At 38.4% G+C, this 13,723-nt stretch overlaps 1 protein-coding gene across 2 annotated transcripts in view; it reads left to right on the top strand.

Annotated features, from left to right (window-relative positions):
• The window catches only part of itgam.1 (integrin, alpha M (complement component 3 receptor 3 subunit), tandem duplicate 1), a 60,065-nt gene extending 46,544 nt beyond the window's left edge, over positions 1 to 13,521 (top strand). For both annotated transcript variants that reach the window (XM_021565550.3, XM_021565552.3), the window contains exons 24-30: positions 18 to 96; positions 192 to 290; positions 4,431 to 4,511; positions 5,147 to 5,257; positions 5,381 to 5,494; positions 5,806 to 5,916; positions 10,684 to 13,521. In XM_021565550.3, the coding sequence (XP_021421225.3) occupies positions 18 to 96; positions 192 to 290; positions 4,431 to 4,511; positions 5,147 to 5,257; positions 5,381 to 5,494; positions 5,806 to 5,916; positions 10,684 to 10,776 (688 nt within the window). In that variant the 3' untranslated portion in view covers positions 10,777 to 13,521. The remainder of the gene's footprint in view (positions 1 to 17; positions 97 to 191; positions 291 to 4,430; positions 4,512 to 5,146; positions 5,258 to 5,380; positions 5,495 to 5,805; positions 5,917 to 10,683) is intronic.
• The last annotated feature ends 202 nt before the right edge of the window (positions 13,522 to 13,723 follow it).

Below are 13,723 nucleotides of genomic sequence, written 5' to 3'. Positions count from 1 at the left end.
CCCCCCCATTTATTTAGAAATGAGGATTCAACCAGTTATGTTAATTTCACTGCCGGGAAAAATGATTTGCAGAAACATGTGAAACAATCCTTTGAGGTAAGGATAATATACTAATATACAGTATTTATGTGTAATTTACTTAATATGTCTGAAATGTATAGCATAAATTAAAATACCCCCTTCTTTCTCAGGTTGAAAATTATGAAAGAGGCTTCAATCTTACTGTGATAATCAAGGTGCCAATGAAGCTTGGTGACAAAGACATCTGGGCTGATCCAAATGGTATACAGGTGAGAGGAGTGGAAACAATTTTTTGAATCACCTATGCAACTGATAGAAAATAGGAGAATTGAAGCTTTCTGGTATTGTAAACTTTGTCTAATCTCCCAATATTGAGTGAATTACACCCTGTTAAAATGAGATTAAGTGGTGAACAGTGATATTGAAGAGACATTTGACGTACTTCATTTAGCAAATTACAATGTGAAAACAATATATATTTTTTTTAGCTTAGACAGAAAAAAAAACATTTGGTTTAGCTGCCCAGTATTCTAGTTTGTCTCTAGGTTGTCTTGATTTTCAATGTCTCAAACTTTAAAAATGCCTGGGATTGGTAGATAGTCCATACGGAAAGTATTCAGACCCCTTGACTTTTTCCACATTCAGTTCTAAAATGTATTACATTGTTTTTTTCCTCATCAATCTACACAAAATACCCCATAATCACTAAGCAAAAACTTTTTTTTTTTTTTTTTGCAAATGTGTAAACCCTCCAAATATGACATTTACATAAGTGTTCAGAGCATTCACTCAGTACTTTGTTGAAGCACCTTTGGCAGCGATTACAGCCTCGAGTCTTCTTGGGTATGATGCTACAAGCTTGGCGCACCTGTATTTGGGGAGTTTCTCCCATTCTTCTCCACAGATCATAAGCTCTGTCATGTTCGATGGGGAGCGTTGCTGCACAGGTATTTTCAGGTCTCTCCAGAGATGCTCGAGGGGGTTCAAGTCCGGGCTCTGGCTATGCCACTCAAGAACATTCAGAGATTTGTCCCGAAGCCACTCCTGCGTTGTCTTGGCTGTGTGCTTAGCATTGTTGTCATGTTGGAATGAGAACCTTCACCCCAGTCTGATGTCCTAAGCACTCTGGAGCAGGTTTTCATCAAGGATCTCACTGTATATTGCTCCATTCATATTTCCCTCGATCCTGACTAGTCTCCCAGTCCCTGCCACTGAAAAACTTCTCCACAGCATGATGCTGCCACCACCATGCTTAAACGTAGGGACGGTGCCAGGTTTCCTCCAGATGTGACGCTTGGCATTCAGGACAAAGAGTTCAATCTTGGTTTCATAAGACCAGATAATCTTGTTTCTCATGGTCTGAGAGTCCTTCAGGTGCTTTTTGGCAAACTCCAAGATGATTGTCATGGCTTCCATCGGGCAGCTCTACCATAAAGGCCTGATTGGTCGTGCTAAAGAGATGGTTGTCCTTCTGGAAGGTTCTCCCATCTCTACATAGGAACTCTAAAGCTCTGTCAGAGTGACCATCGGGTTCTTGGTCACCTCCCTGACCAAGGCCCTTCTCCCCCGATTGCTCTTGCAAGAGTCTTGATGGTTCCACATTTCTTCCATTTAAGAATGATGGAAGCCACTGTGAAGTTGGGGACCTTCAATGCTGCAGAAATGTTTTTGGTACAATTCCCAAGATCTGTGCCTCGACACAATCCTGTCTCGGAGGGCTACAGACAATTCCTTCGACCTCATGGCTTGGTTTTTGCTCTGACATAACATTGTCAAAAGTGATGCCTGCTCTCCAAATCATGTCCAATCAATTGAATTTACCACAGGTGGATTACAATCAAGTTGTAGAAGCATCTCAAGCATGATCAATGGAAACAGGGTGCACCTGAGCCCAATTTCAAGTCTCATAGCAAAGGTTATGAATAATTATGTAAATAAAGTATTTCTGTTTTTTTTATACATTTGCAAATATTTCTTAAAACCTGTTTTCACTTTGTCATTATGGGGTATTGTGTGTAAATAGTACTCGCAAAACACCAGTCTCAATGTCAACATTCAAGAGGCGACTCTGGGATGCTGGCCTTCTAGGCAGAGTTGCAAAAAAAAAGCCATATCTCAGACTGGCCAATAAAACGATAAGATTGAGATGGGCAAACGAACACAGACACTGGACAGGGGAACTCTGCCTAGAAAGACAGCATCCCGGAGTCGACTCTGCACTGTTGATGTTGAGACTGGTGTTTTGCACGTACTACTTAATGAAGCTACCAGTTGAGGACTTGTGAGTCATCTGTTTCTCAAACTAGACACTCTAATGTACATGTCCTCTTACGCTGTTGTGTACCGGCGTCTCCCACTTTCTAATCTGGTTAGAGTCTGCTTGTGCTGTTCTCTGAAGGGAGTAGCACACAGCATTGTACACGATGTTCAGTTTACAAGATGGCAATTTCTCGCATGGAATAGCCTTAATTTCTCAAACAAGAATAGACTGACAATTTTCAGAAGAAATATATTTGTTTCTAGCCATTTTGAGCCTGTAATCAAACCCAGAAATGCTGATGCTCCAGATACTCAACTAGTCTAAAGAAGGACAGTTTTATTGCTTCTTTAAACAGGACAAAAGTTTTCAGCTGTGTTAACATAATTGCAAAAGGGTTTTCTAATGATCAGTTAGCCTTTAAAAATGATAAACTTGAATTAGCTAACACAACGTGCCATTGGAACACAGGAGTAATGGTTGCTGATAATGGGCCTCGTAAGCCTATGTAGATAGTCCATAAAAAATCTGCCATTTCCAGCTACAATAGTCATTTACGACATTAACAATCTCTATACTCTATTTCTGATCAATTTGATGTTATTTTAATGGACAAAAAATGGGCTTTTCTTTAAAAAACAAGGACATTTCTGAGTGACCCCAAACTTCTGAACGGTAGTGTGTATATATTTATATACAGTTGAAGTCGGAAGTTTACACACAATTATGTTGGAGTCATTATAATTCGTTTTTCAACCACTCCACAAATGTCTTGTTAACAAACTATAGTTTTGGCAAGTCGGTTAGGACATCTACTTTGTGCATGACACAAGTAATTTTTCCAACAATTGTTTACAGAGAGATTATTTCACTTATAATTCACTGTATAACAATTCCAGTGGGTCAGAAGTTTACATACACTAAGTTGACTGTGCCTTTAAACAGCTTGGAATATTCCAGAAAATTATGTCATGGCTTTAGAAGCTTCTGATAGGCTAACTGACATAATTTGAGTCAATTGGAGGTGTACCTGTGGATGTATTTCAAGGCCTACCTTCAAACTCAGTGCCTCTTTGCTTGACATCATGGGAAAATCAAAAGAAATCTCCAAATGCCTGAAGGTCCCACGTTCATCTGTACAAACAATAGTATGCAAGTATAAACACCATGGGACCACACGGCCGTCATACCGCTCAGGAAGGAGACGCATTCTGTCTACAATAGATGAACGTACTTTGGTGTGAAAAGTGCAAATCAATCCCAGAACAACAGCAAAGGACCTTTGAAGATGCTGGAGGAAACAGGTACAAAAGTATCTATATCCACAGTAAAACAAGTCCTATATCGACATAACCTGAAAAGCCGCTCAGCAAAGAAGAAGCCACTGCTCCAAAACCGCCATAAAAAAGCCAGACTACGGTTTGCAACTGCACATGGGGACAAAGATCGTACTCTTTGGAGAAATGTCCTCTGCTCTGATGAAACAAAAATAGAATTGTTTGGCCATATTGACTATCGTTATGTTTGGAGGAAAAAGGGGGATGCTTGCAAGCCGAAGAACACAATCCCAACCGTGAAGCACGGGGGTGGCAGCATCATGTTGTGGAGGGACTAGAAACGGGGCCGTGCATTATCATGCTGAAACATGAGGTAATGGCAGCGGATGAATTGCACGACAATGGGCCTCAGGATCTCGTCACAGTATCTCAGCATTCAAATTGACATTGATAAAATGCAATTGTGTTCGATTGTCTGTAGATTATGGCTGCCAATACCATAACCCCACTGTTCACAACATTGACATCAGCAAATTGCTCGCTCGCTCACACAACGCAATACACTCGGTCTGCCATTTGCCCAGTACAGTTGAAACCGGAATTCATCCGTGAAGAGCACACTTTTTGCTTTTTGTAACATTTCAGGGATCTTTTATTTCAGCTCATGAAACATTCGACCAACACTAGACATATTGTTTTTATATTTTTGTTCAGTGTATAAATACATTAGTAATGATAAATGCACAAATAGCACAAATATAAAGTAAAGTAAGCACTATGTTCAATCTCAAGAAATGGGACAAAGAAGGTGGATATTGCAGGTTTTATTTCAGTTTTGTGATGATTGGAATTGACAGGAAACTTTTGTGTTTCAGATTCAAGGTTGTCAAAGACACAAGAATGAGGAACCTACTGCCACAGAGTTTGTGGACCAGCTGCAGAAAAATCATGCTGTGGTGAATAGTGCTAGCCCATTTCAGTTTTATAATGCCATCCACTTCTATTTGAAATAATATTTCTCAACAACTTCCTGGTATTGCAACTTCCTGGTATTGCAACGGTCACACCTAACACCAACTTGCCTTGAGTGTCACGAACAGTAGCAATGACAGGTTTTCTGTTAATAGATTATTTATTTAACACATAATCTAATGGCTAAACATATATTCTAGAATTTTTTAGATGTTGAAGCCAAGTGTTGTTACAGGTGTTATTACAGATTTGCTGTGTCTAGAAATGCTGTTAAATGTAAACAGAATTACATTTAGGTAGTTGCCTGATTCTGTATGAAGGCAAACTTAATTAAGAAAAGGTATTCACAACCTCTTAAAATGTGACTTTTAAAATGCTTGATTTGTGTTACACTTTATAACTCATGAATAACCCATTATAAATTGTCCATAAAGGAGTATAAATGCTTTATAAATTATAATATATGTTATAAATGCTTACCAACTAAAATGCATATATAAATAGTTGTAATGCTTATTCATGGGTTAATAGTAAATAATGTATTCTATTATATTAATGTGTTCGATTGTCATTAGTTCAAAAGTGATCGCAATTATTTTTTCTTCCCCCTATCCTACAGGACTGCTCTGTCGCAAATTGTGGGGTGTTCATGTGCAAAAGCTTCATTCGAAATTTGGATCGTAACTCTTATAACATCACTGGTAACCTCAGCTCTCAATGGATAGAACAGGTAATAAATGAAAGGATGGAGGTATGGATAATTGTATACAGTATTTTCCCCCAATGCTAGCTGTGCTAATTTACAGAACATGTCTCCTTACTAACATTCCTCGCTCTTTCTCTCTGCTCTCAGATTGGTCTTGAGTCTGCCCAGTTCAACTTGGTCAGCAGTGCCACTGTAGATTATGACAGAAACCAATACATCTATTATTCTTCGGACTCCAAAAATAACCCACCTATACAAAAGGTAGCCTTTTAGATGTTATCTCCTCAAATCGGGGTTGAGGTCGATTGGAATTGAAATCAGTCAATTCAGGGAGTGAATTTAATTTAAAATCCAAATATGTAAAAACGTTTGGCTTGAACAGCTTCTCCTTTTCAGCTTATTGCAAAGTTATAAAAAAAATATATTAAAATGTTTTACTTATTGAATTGGAATTTCAGTTTACTTCCTGAATTGACTGCCTTCAATTTCAAATTGACTCCAAACCTGCCGCCCAGTAAGATTGATAACTTAATTTAGCTTCAGTTGAAAATACATGCATTTGTCATCCTCAGATTGAAACTCAGGTGGAGGTGTATCCTGAGGTTAACTTCACAAAGGGGGTCATTGGGGGTGTTGTGGGAGGTCTGCTGCTGTTAGCTTTGATCACAGCTGGGCTTTATAAGGTAATATTCATTACATATTTGGTATAATCAATTTCACTCTCATATGTTGAATATCTACAGTATACTCAAAGGTTTTAATGTACATCACCATTTTATATTAAGTAGTTCTAAAACCAGGGTCGTTTTCATATCCATGTAATGTGCCATGTACAGCATACAATGCCTTCAGAAAGTATTCATACCCCTCAACTCATTCCACATTCTGTTGTGTTACAGCCTGAATTCAAAATAGATTAAATAAAAAAATCACACAATACCTACACACAATACCCCATATGTGCAAAGATGTTTTTAGATTTTTTTTGCAAATGTATTGAAAATGAAATACAGAAATATATAATTTAGTTAAGTATTGACGCCCTTGAGTCAATACTTTGTAGAAGCACCTTTGGCAGCGATTACAGCTGTGAATCGTTCTGGGTATGTGCAATGAACACGATGGGAGACAGAGAGCTGGTTTCAAGAGCAGGGCGCAGCAGGTGTTTATTTGTGAAGGACCACAGGAGGCAGGTAGCTGGGTCCAGGGGAAGGCAGAAGGTCATACACAGGGAGTCCAAAAAGGCAACAGTAAAGGCAGGGAAAAGGCTAGTAACGCCGTCCGGGAGATCAGACAATAGGTTGATAACAAGAAATCCGAAAGTACAGGCAGGGAATAGGCAAAAAGCGTCGTTAGTGAGGCAGGCAAAAACTATCATACACGGGAGGATTTCAATTAAGGGAAAACAGAGCTCCGAATAGAAGTGTGTCACAAAACAAACAATATCTCACAATGATGGGGTGCAAAGAACTGAACTAAATAGTGTGTGATAATGACATACAGGTGTGTGAACAGGTGATCAGAATTCAGGTGATTGGGATCTAGAGAGTGAGCTGCGTTCAGGGGATCTATGTGTTTGAGAGTGTTTCATCTTTATTTAACCTTTATTTAACCAGGTAGGGCAGTTGAGAACAAGTTCTCATTTACAACTGCGATCTGGCCAAGACAAAGCAAAGCAGTGAGACAAAAACAACAACACAGAGTTACACATAAACAAACGTACAGTCAATAACACAAAATAAAATAAAAATAGAAAAATATATGTACAGTGTGGGCAAATGTAGGGAGGAAGGCAATAAATAGGCCCTAGAGGCGAAAATAATTACAATAATTACAACATTAATACTGGAGTGATAGATGTGCAGATGATGAATGTGCAAGTAGAGATACTGGGGTGCAAAAGAGCAAGCGGGTAAGTAATGTCAAAAGGAATAAGGTAGACGGGTGTGCTATTTATAGATTGGCTGTGTACATGTACGGTGATTGGTAAGCTTCTCAGACAGCTGATGCTTAAAGTTAGTGAGGGAGATATAAGACTCCAGCTTCAGAGATTTTTGCAATTCGTTCTAGTCATTGGCAGCAGAGAACTGGAAGGAAAGGCTGCCAAAAGAAGTGTTGGCTTTGGGGATGACCAGTGCAAAATACCTGCTGGAACGTGTGCTACGGGTGGGTGTTGCTATGGTGACCAGTGAGCTGAGATAAGGCTGGGCTTTACCGAGCAAAGACTTATAGATGACCTGGAGCCAGTCGGTTTGCCGACGGATATGTAGTGAGGACCAGCCAACAAGGACATACAGGTCGCAGTGGTGGGTAGTATATGGGGCTTTGGTGATAAAACGGATGGCACTGTGATAGACTACATTCATCGCCAAAGTTAAGGATCGGTAGGATGGTCAGTTTTATGAGGGTATGTTTGGCGGCATGAGTGAAGGAGGCTTTTTGCGAAATAGCAAGCCAATTCTAGATTTTATTTAGTATTGGAGACACTTAATGTGATTCTGGAAGGAGAGTTTACAGTTTAGCCAGACACCTAGGTAATTGTAGTTGTCCACATATTCTAGGTTAGAACCGTCCAGAGTAGTGATGCTAGTCGGGCGGGAGGTTGCGGGCAGCAATTGGTTGAAGAGCATACACTTAGTTTTTCTAGCATTTAAAAGCAGTTGGAGGCCACGGAAGGAGTGTTGTATGACATTGAAGCTCGTTTGGAGGTTTGTTAGCATAGTGTCCAAAGAAGGGCCATATGTATGCAGAATGGTGTCGTCTGCATAGAGGTGGATCAGAGAATCACCAGCAGCAAGAGTGACATCATTGATATATAGAGAGAAAAGAGTCAGCCCGAGAATTGAACCCTGTGGCACCCCCATAGAGACTGCCAGAGGTCCGGACAACAGGCCCTCCAATTTCACACACTGAACGCTCAAGTTGCTGCAGGGGTTGCTGAGATGTTGGCCAGGGTAGGGGTAGCCAGGTGGAAAGCATGGCCAGCCGTGGAAAAATGTTTATTAAAATTAGCGATTATCGTAGATTTATCAGTGGTGACATTGTTTCCTATTCTCAGTACAGTGGGCAGCTGGGTGGAGGTGCTCTCATTCTTCATGGACTTTACAGTGTCCGAAAACTTTAGAATTAGTGCTACGGGAATCAAATTTCTGTTTGCAAAAGCTAGCCTTAGCTTTCCTAACTGACTGAGTACATTGGTTCCTGACTTCCCTGAAAAGTTGCATATCGTGGGGGCTATTCAAGTGGGCTAGAAAGTGAGCTGCCTTCAGGGGATTTAAGTGTTTGAGAGTGAGTTGGAAGAAGACATTTCATTAGTTTTCCACATCTGGATTGTGCAACCTTTGCCCATTTTTATTTTCAAAATTCTTCAAGCTCTGTCAAATTGGTTGTTGATCATTGCTAGACAACCATTTTGAGGTCTTGCCATAGATTTTCAAGTAGATTTAAGTCAAGACTGAAACTCTGCCACTCAGGAATATTTACTGTCTTCTTACCAAGCAACTCGTGTATATTTGGCCTTGTGTTTTAAGTTATTGTCCTGCTGAAAGGGGAATTAATCTCCCAGTGTCTGGTGGAAAGCAGCCTGAACCAGGTCTCCACTAGGATTTTGCTTGTGCTTAGCTCCATTACGTTTATTTTTTATACTGAAAAAATACCCAGTCCTTAATGATTACAAGCATACCCATAACATGATGCAGCCATCACTTTGCATGAAAATATGGAGAGTGGTACTCACTCAGTAATGTGTTGTATTGGATTTGCCCCCTGAACACTTTGTATTCAGGACAAAAAGTGAATTGCTTTGCCAAATTATTTTGCAGTTTTACTTTAGTGCCTTGTTGCAAATAGGATGCATGCTTTGGAATATTTGAATTATGTACAGGCTTCCTTCTTTTCCCCCTGTCCTTCAGGTTCGTATTGTGTAGTAACTACAATGTTGTTGACCCATCCTGTTTTTTCCTATCACAGCCATTAAACTCTGTAACTGTTTTAAAGTCACCATTGGCCTCATGTTGAAATCCCTGAGCGGTTTTCTACATTCCTGTGTGTATTGATACACCATCCAAAGTGTAATTAATAACTACTCAGATGTTTACCAATAGGTGCCCTTCTTTGCAAGGCATTGGAAAACCTCCCTGGTCTTTGTGGTTGAATCTGTGCTTGAAATTCAATGCTCGACTGAGGGACCTTACAGGTGGGGTACAGATGTGTGTGTGGGGTACAGAGATGAGATATTCAAAAATGACTACCTCAAAAATCATGTTAAACACTGCTATTGCACGCATAAATCCATGCAACTTATTGTGTGACTTGTGAAGCTAATGTGTAGTCCTGAACTTAATTAGGCCTGCCATAGCAGAGGGGTTAAATAATTATTGACTGAAAACATTTCAGCTTTTATTTATTTTTATTTTGTAAAAAAAAAAAAAAAAAAAAAAACATGATTCCACTTTGACATTATGGGGTATTATGTGTAGGCCAGTGACAATGTAATACATTTTAGGCTATAACACAACAAAATGTGAAAAAAGTCAATGGGTGTGAATACTTTCTGAAGGCACTGTGTATAGTAGAGTTCTGCATGGGTCCGTTTTTTGGAGCCAGACCCGCCCCACGCCTGCCACATTTCCGATACCCACTCGACACCAGGACAGATTGTTCTCCACGAATCGACCCTCCTACAAAGAATTGTTCCGAGAGATTATCTGTGAACCTGCCAAATTGCATCCATTTTTTAAATTGGATGCAAGCCCATTGATTTTCCTAATTTGTCTGCATGTTTATTTAACCGTTGGAAAAAGGAAACCATACAAATGATTTATTTTTATTTTCGCAATGTGGCACATTGATAACTCAATCGCTTTTAAAAATAGCCTGCTTATATAGTGAAAGGCTCCTCATCAAATATCAGAGACACGGGCCAGCCAGCAACTTGTTTTTGTTTTTATGTTGGGTTATCATTGTTCTGTCCTCTGTTAGTTGTGTAACCAAGTTCAGCTAGTAGCTAGTTCTACTAACCTTTATGTTATGTTTATGTTATTTATTCAGTTGAAAAACACGATCACTTGCAGGAAAAATACAGTTTTTTAATTTATAACAACTCAAAACCTTTGCAGGCAAAATTGTTTTGGTTATCAAATTGTTTAATTGAAACTTAAATAAAGCATTGCCAGAATTTAATATAGCCTGCAACAATCTTCTAACCTTTGCCAGCCACACCAGTCAAACGCAAATTATATGACCAGCGTATGGTGAATGAAAGTTTCAGTTGTGAACGCCTCTGCACCAATAACAGACAGTTCCCTACTCCAAGGAAACAGTGGGTACCTGGGCCGATGCAGGAATCCAATATGTAGTACACATTCTTATACTCTTACTATGCAATAAATTTGCCCAAAAAGTGTTAAATAACGTCATAATCTCTCTCTACACATGTCTCTTTCTCTCAGGCTGGGTTTTTCAAAAGCCAGTTGAAGCAGATGATGCAGAATACATCAGAAGATGGACCAGGGGGTGATGGAGAAGCTGCCTCGCCTGAATAACAGCAAACAATTGGACTTGCTCACTGAATGTGTACAAATATTAAAGGGGAAGTTCAGGATTTTACAACTTGATGTTAGATGGTTCCTCACCGAAAAAGTAGTCTATGGGTCAGGAAAATCAGTAAATCGTGGTTCGGTTTTCTTTAAATCTACTACAAACTTCAGCTAACTTGAGCCACTGCTAACAAAAAAACGATGCTCGTGATAGATGCAATCGTGCAATTTAGAAATGTTATCGGCCAAATCAACTACATAGTTGGTTTTTCGTTACTTAATAAACCTTTACCGCATAATGTTACCATGTGGCAACATATAATTTCTCTTTACCCCCTTACTTCCCTAAATGAAAAAATACACCATGGCCTTTTAACTAGATAATAACTAGCTACCACGCACATAACTAGCTAAGAGCTAGTTATTCATTTGCTCCACAAATGATTATCATAAAACAATCATCTTTACATCTCCCCCTCCACCCAAAAAGATAACATTTGGCCAAGATAACATACGACTTTATTTACATATTTACATATATTTACATACCGTTGTCGCAGTGTTTCCATATGGCAACATACAGTTAAATAAAACTTTTAAAATAGATTTTTTCAAACATTGTTCTACATTTGTTTTTGAGGCCATTTGAAATGATAAAAAATGGAAGTGATAGGGGGCATGGTTCTATAATAACGTGTGCAGTAAAGGGAGATTTGGCCATTGTAAATCATTTGCACAATTGCCACTATCACTTCCATTGATTGTTAGCTAACAGTGGCTAAAGTTAGCTGAAGTTTGTAGTTTGTGACCACTGCATTTAAGCTGGTACACCATTGACATTTTAATTGAATTAACATTTTAACTTTGCATTATTACCAACAAGATGGCCACCGGTCCAACCCTGTTGAATGTTAACTTGAATGGGAATGTCCTATTATCCATATTTCTGTGATTTCAATAGGTTTCCTATGGAAGATTGACAACAGAATTTAGAATAATGGATATTCCCATTCAAGTCAACATTCTTTGATGGGTGGACCTGCAACCTTGTTTGTGGTACCATTTCAAAGATACAATTTCAATTTTATTCAGATTTTAGTATGTATGGAAAAATATGTATGGAAAGATTATTTCAAATCAAAAGAGGTCAAAATGCACCAAAGCATATGGATCAACTCAGAAAGTTATTGTAAATAAAAAGTTAACCTCCTGGCAACTATCTGCCTACTGTAAAATGCTCAGTAACCCCTTTACAGTGCCGTTCTTCTCTATTGTCGCATGCTCTTACAAAGACTACAGAATTGGTAGTGGACAAAAGAGGTGCTCAACCTCAATTAACATAACCATAGACCACTTAAACTGGTGCAACACTTCCACTAACCAACGTTTGGCACAAAACAGTACCATGTGAGATCATATAAGTACCTCTGAAGGTGCCTTATGTGTATATTTTACCTTTATGTACCCCAGGGAACAACACTGTACCCTAACCATACCCTTATTATGTTCCTGGTAATAAATATGTACCTGGTGGCAATGCAGAAACATCAACACACCTCTGACCAAGAGGTTCCAAGTTTACTGGAATCAGAATACAGCAACATACCATAGTTATTTTAGGGCAATAACACCCTTGTAAATTGTATATTTACTGTATTTTTACTGCTACTCAGTAGCCAGTGTTTACTGTAATATATAATAATTATAGATCATTTATAACAGTCTGAGAAACCTTTAGCAAAGTGCAGAAATTTATTCTTCCCAATAAATTTGTGGCCAATCGCTGCCATGCCCAAAAAGCAGAACATTTCTGGTCACTGGCAACCAGAAGGTTGTAAGTTCAAATCCCAGGAGAGGTTGAATCCCAAATGTCCTTTTACAGCTATAACATCTTAATGCAGGTGTAAAAAACATATTCAAAGATATTGTAATTTCAGATGTTTGAAGCTTGTGTACAAAAATGAAAGTTAAAGATGCAAAAACGATGCTTAAGAATGGGACGCATAGAAATAGCGCACATAGAACACATCTAGCACTTCTTAGACTTGCTTTCAATGATAATGACAGATCTATAACTCACATTTCTATGTGAATTTGGTCAGGTCACCCAAAAGGTTACATATTGGAGCTTTAAATTAGGAATCTTGCAGCTTTAATTTTAACATTTCTTATGAAACCTTCTGGTATTTGTATGGCACAGACATTGTGCTACATAGTAAATGTTTGTTTTATTGTTCTTCACATTTAATTGACACAGTGACTAGATAGCATGCTTTAAATTCATCCCCTATCCTTGTGCTACTGGGTACCAATGATCATGTTCATAATTCCCTCCAAAAATGAATGAATCCAATCTTCCAACTGGCAAGATATCCATCTGTTTGTTGGAAGATTGGATTCATTTTTGGACATGATCTTTGGTTTCCAATTTGCAATAGCTTAGAGCTTACAGTACATGTCATGAGTTAGTTTAGTCTATTGAAACATACCAAGCATGACAATAAATGTAAATATTTCTACAAAATAAACTAACTGGCAAAAAAAGCTAAACATTTCTTGCATTTATGATAAATAATCATTTTCACATTTAGTTTGATTTAACAATATACAATTATTATAGTTAACATACAACATCAGTTAAAGAATAGAATGTATGGTAGCTTATGTTCGTTGTGTACTTTACAGCTAGCTGTACAACTGATGTTAAACATGGCTTCATTAATTCAAAGTATACAGTGCATTTGGAAAGCATTCAGACCCTTTGACTTTTTTCATATTTTGTTACGTTACAGCTTTGTTCTAAAATGTATTACATATTTTTTCCCATCATAACTCTACAAACAATAACCTCTCATGATGAAGCAAAAACAGTCTTTTGGAAATTGTATCAAATGTATAAAATAACTGAAATATCACACTTACATACAGTACCAGTCAAATGTTTGGACATAAA

Source organism: Oncorhynchus mykiss, chromosome 16, assembly GCF_057628025.1.
Source record: "Oncorhynchus mykiss isolate SJ-2025 chromosome 16, ASM5762802v1, whole genome shotgun sequence".
NCBI classification, from domain to species: Eukaryota; Metazoa; Chordata; class Actinopteri; order Salmoniformes; family Salmonidae; genus Oncorhynchus; species Oncorhynchus mykiss.
Note: the sequence above shows the minus strand (reverse complement) of the source record. Positions and strands in the feature narration are given on the sequence as shown.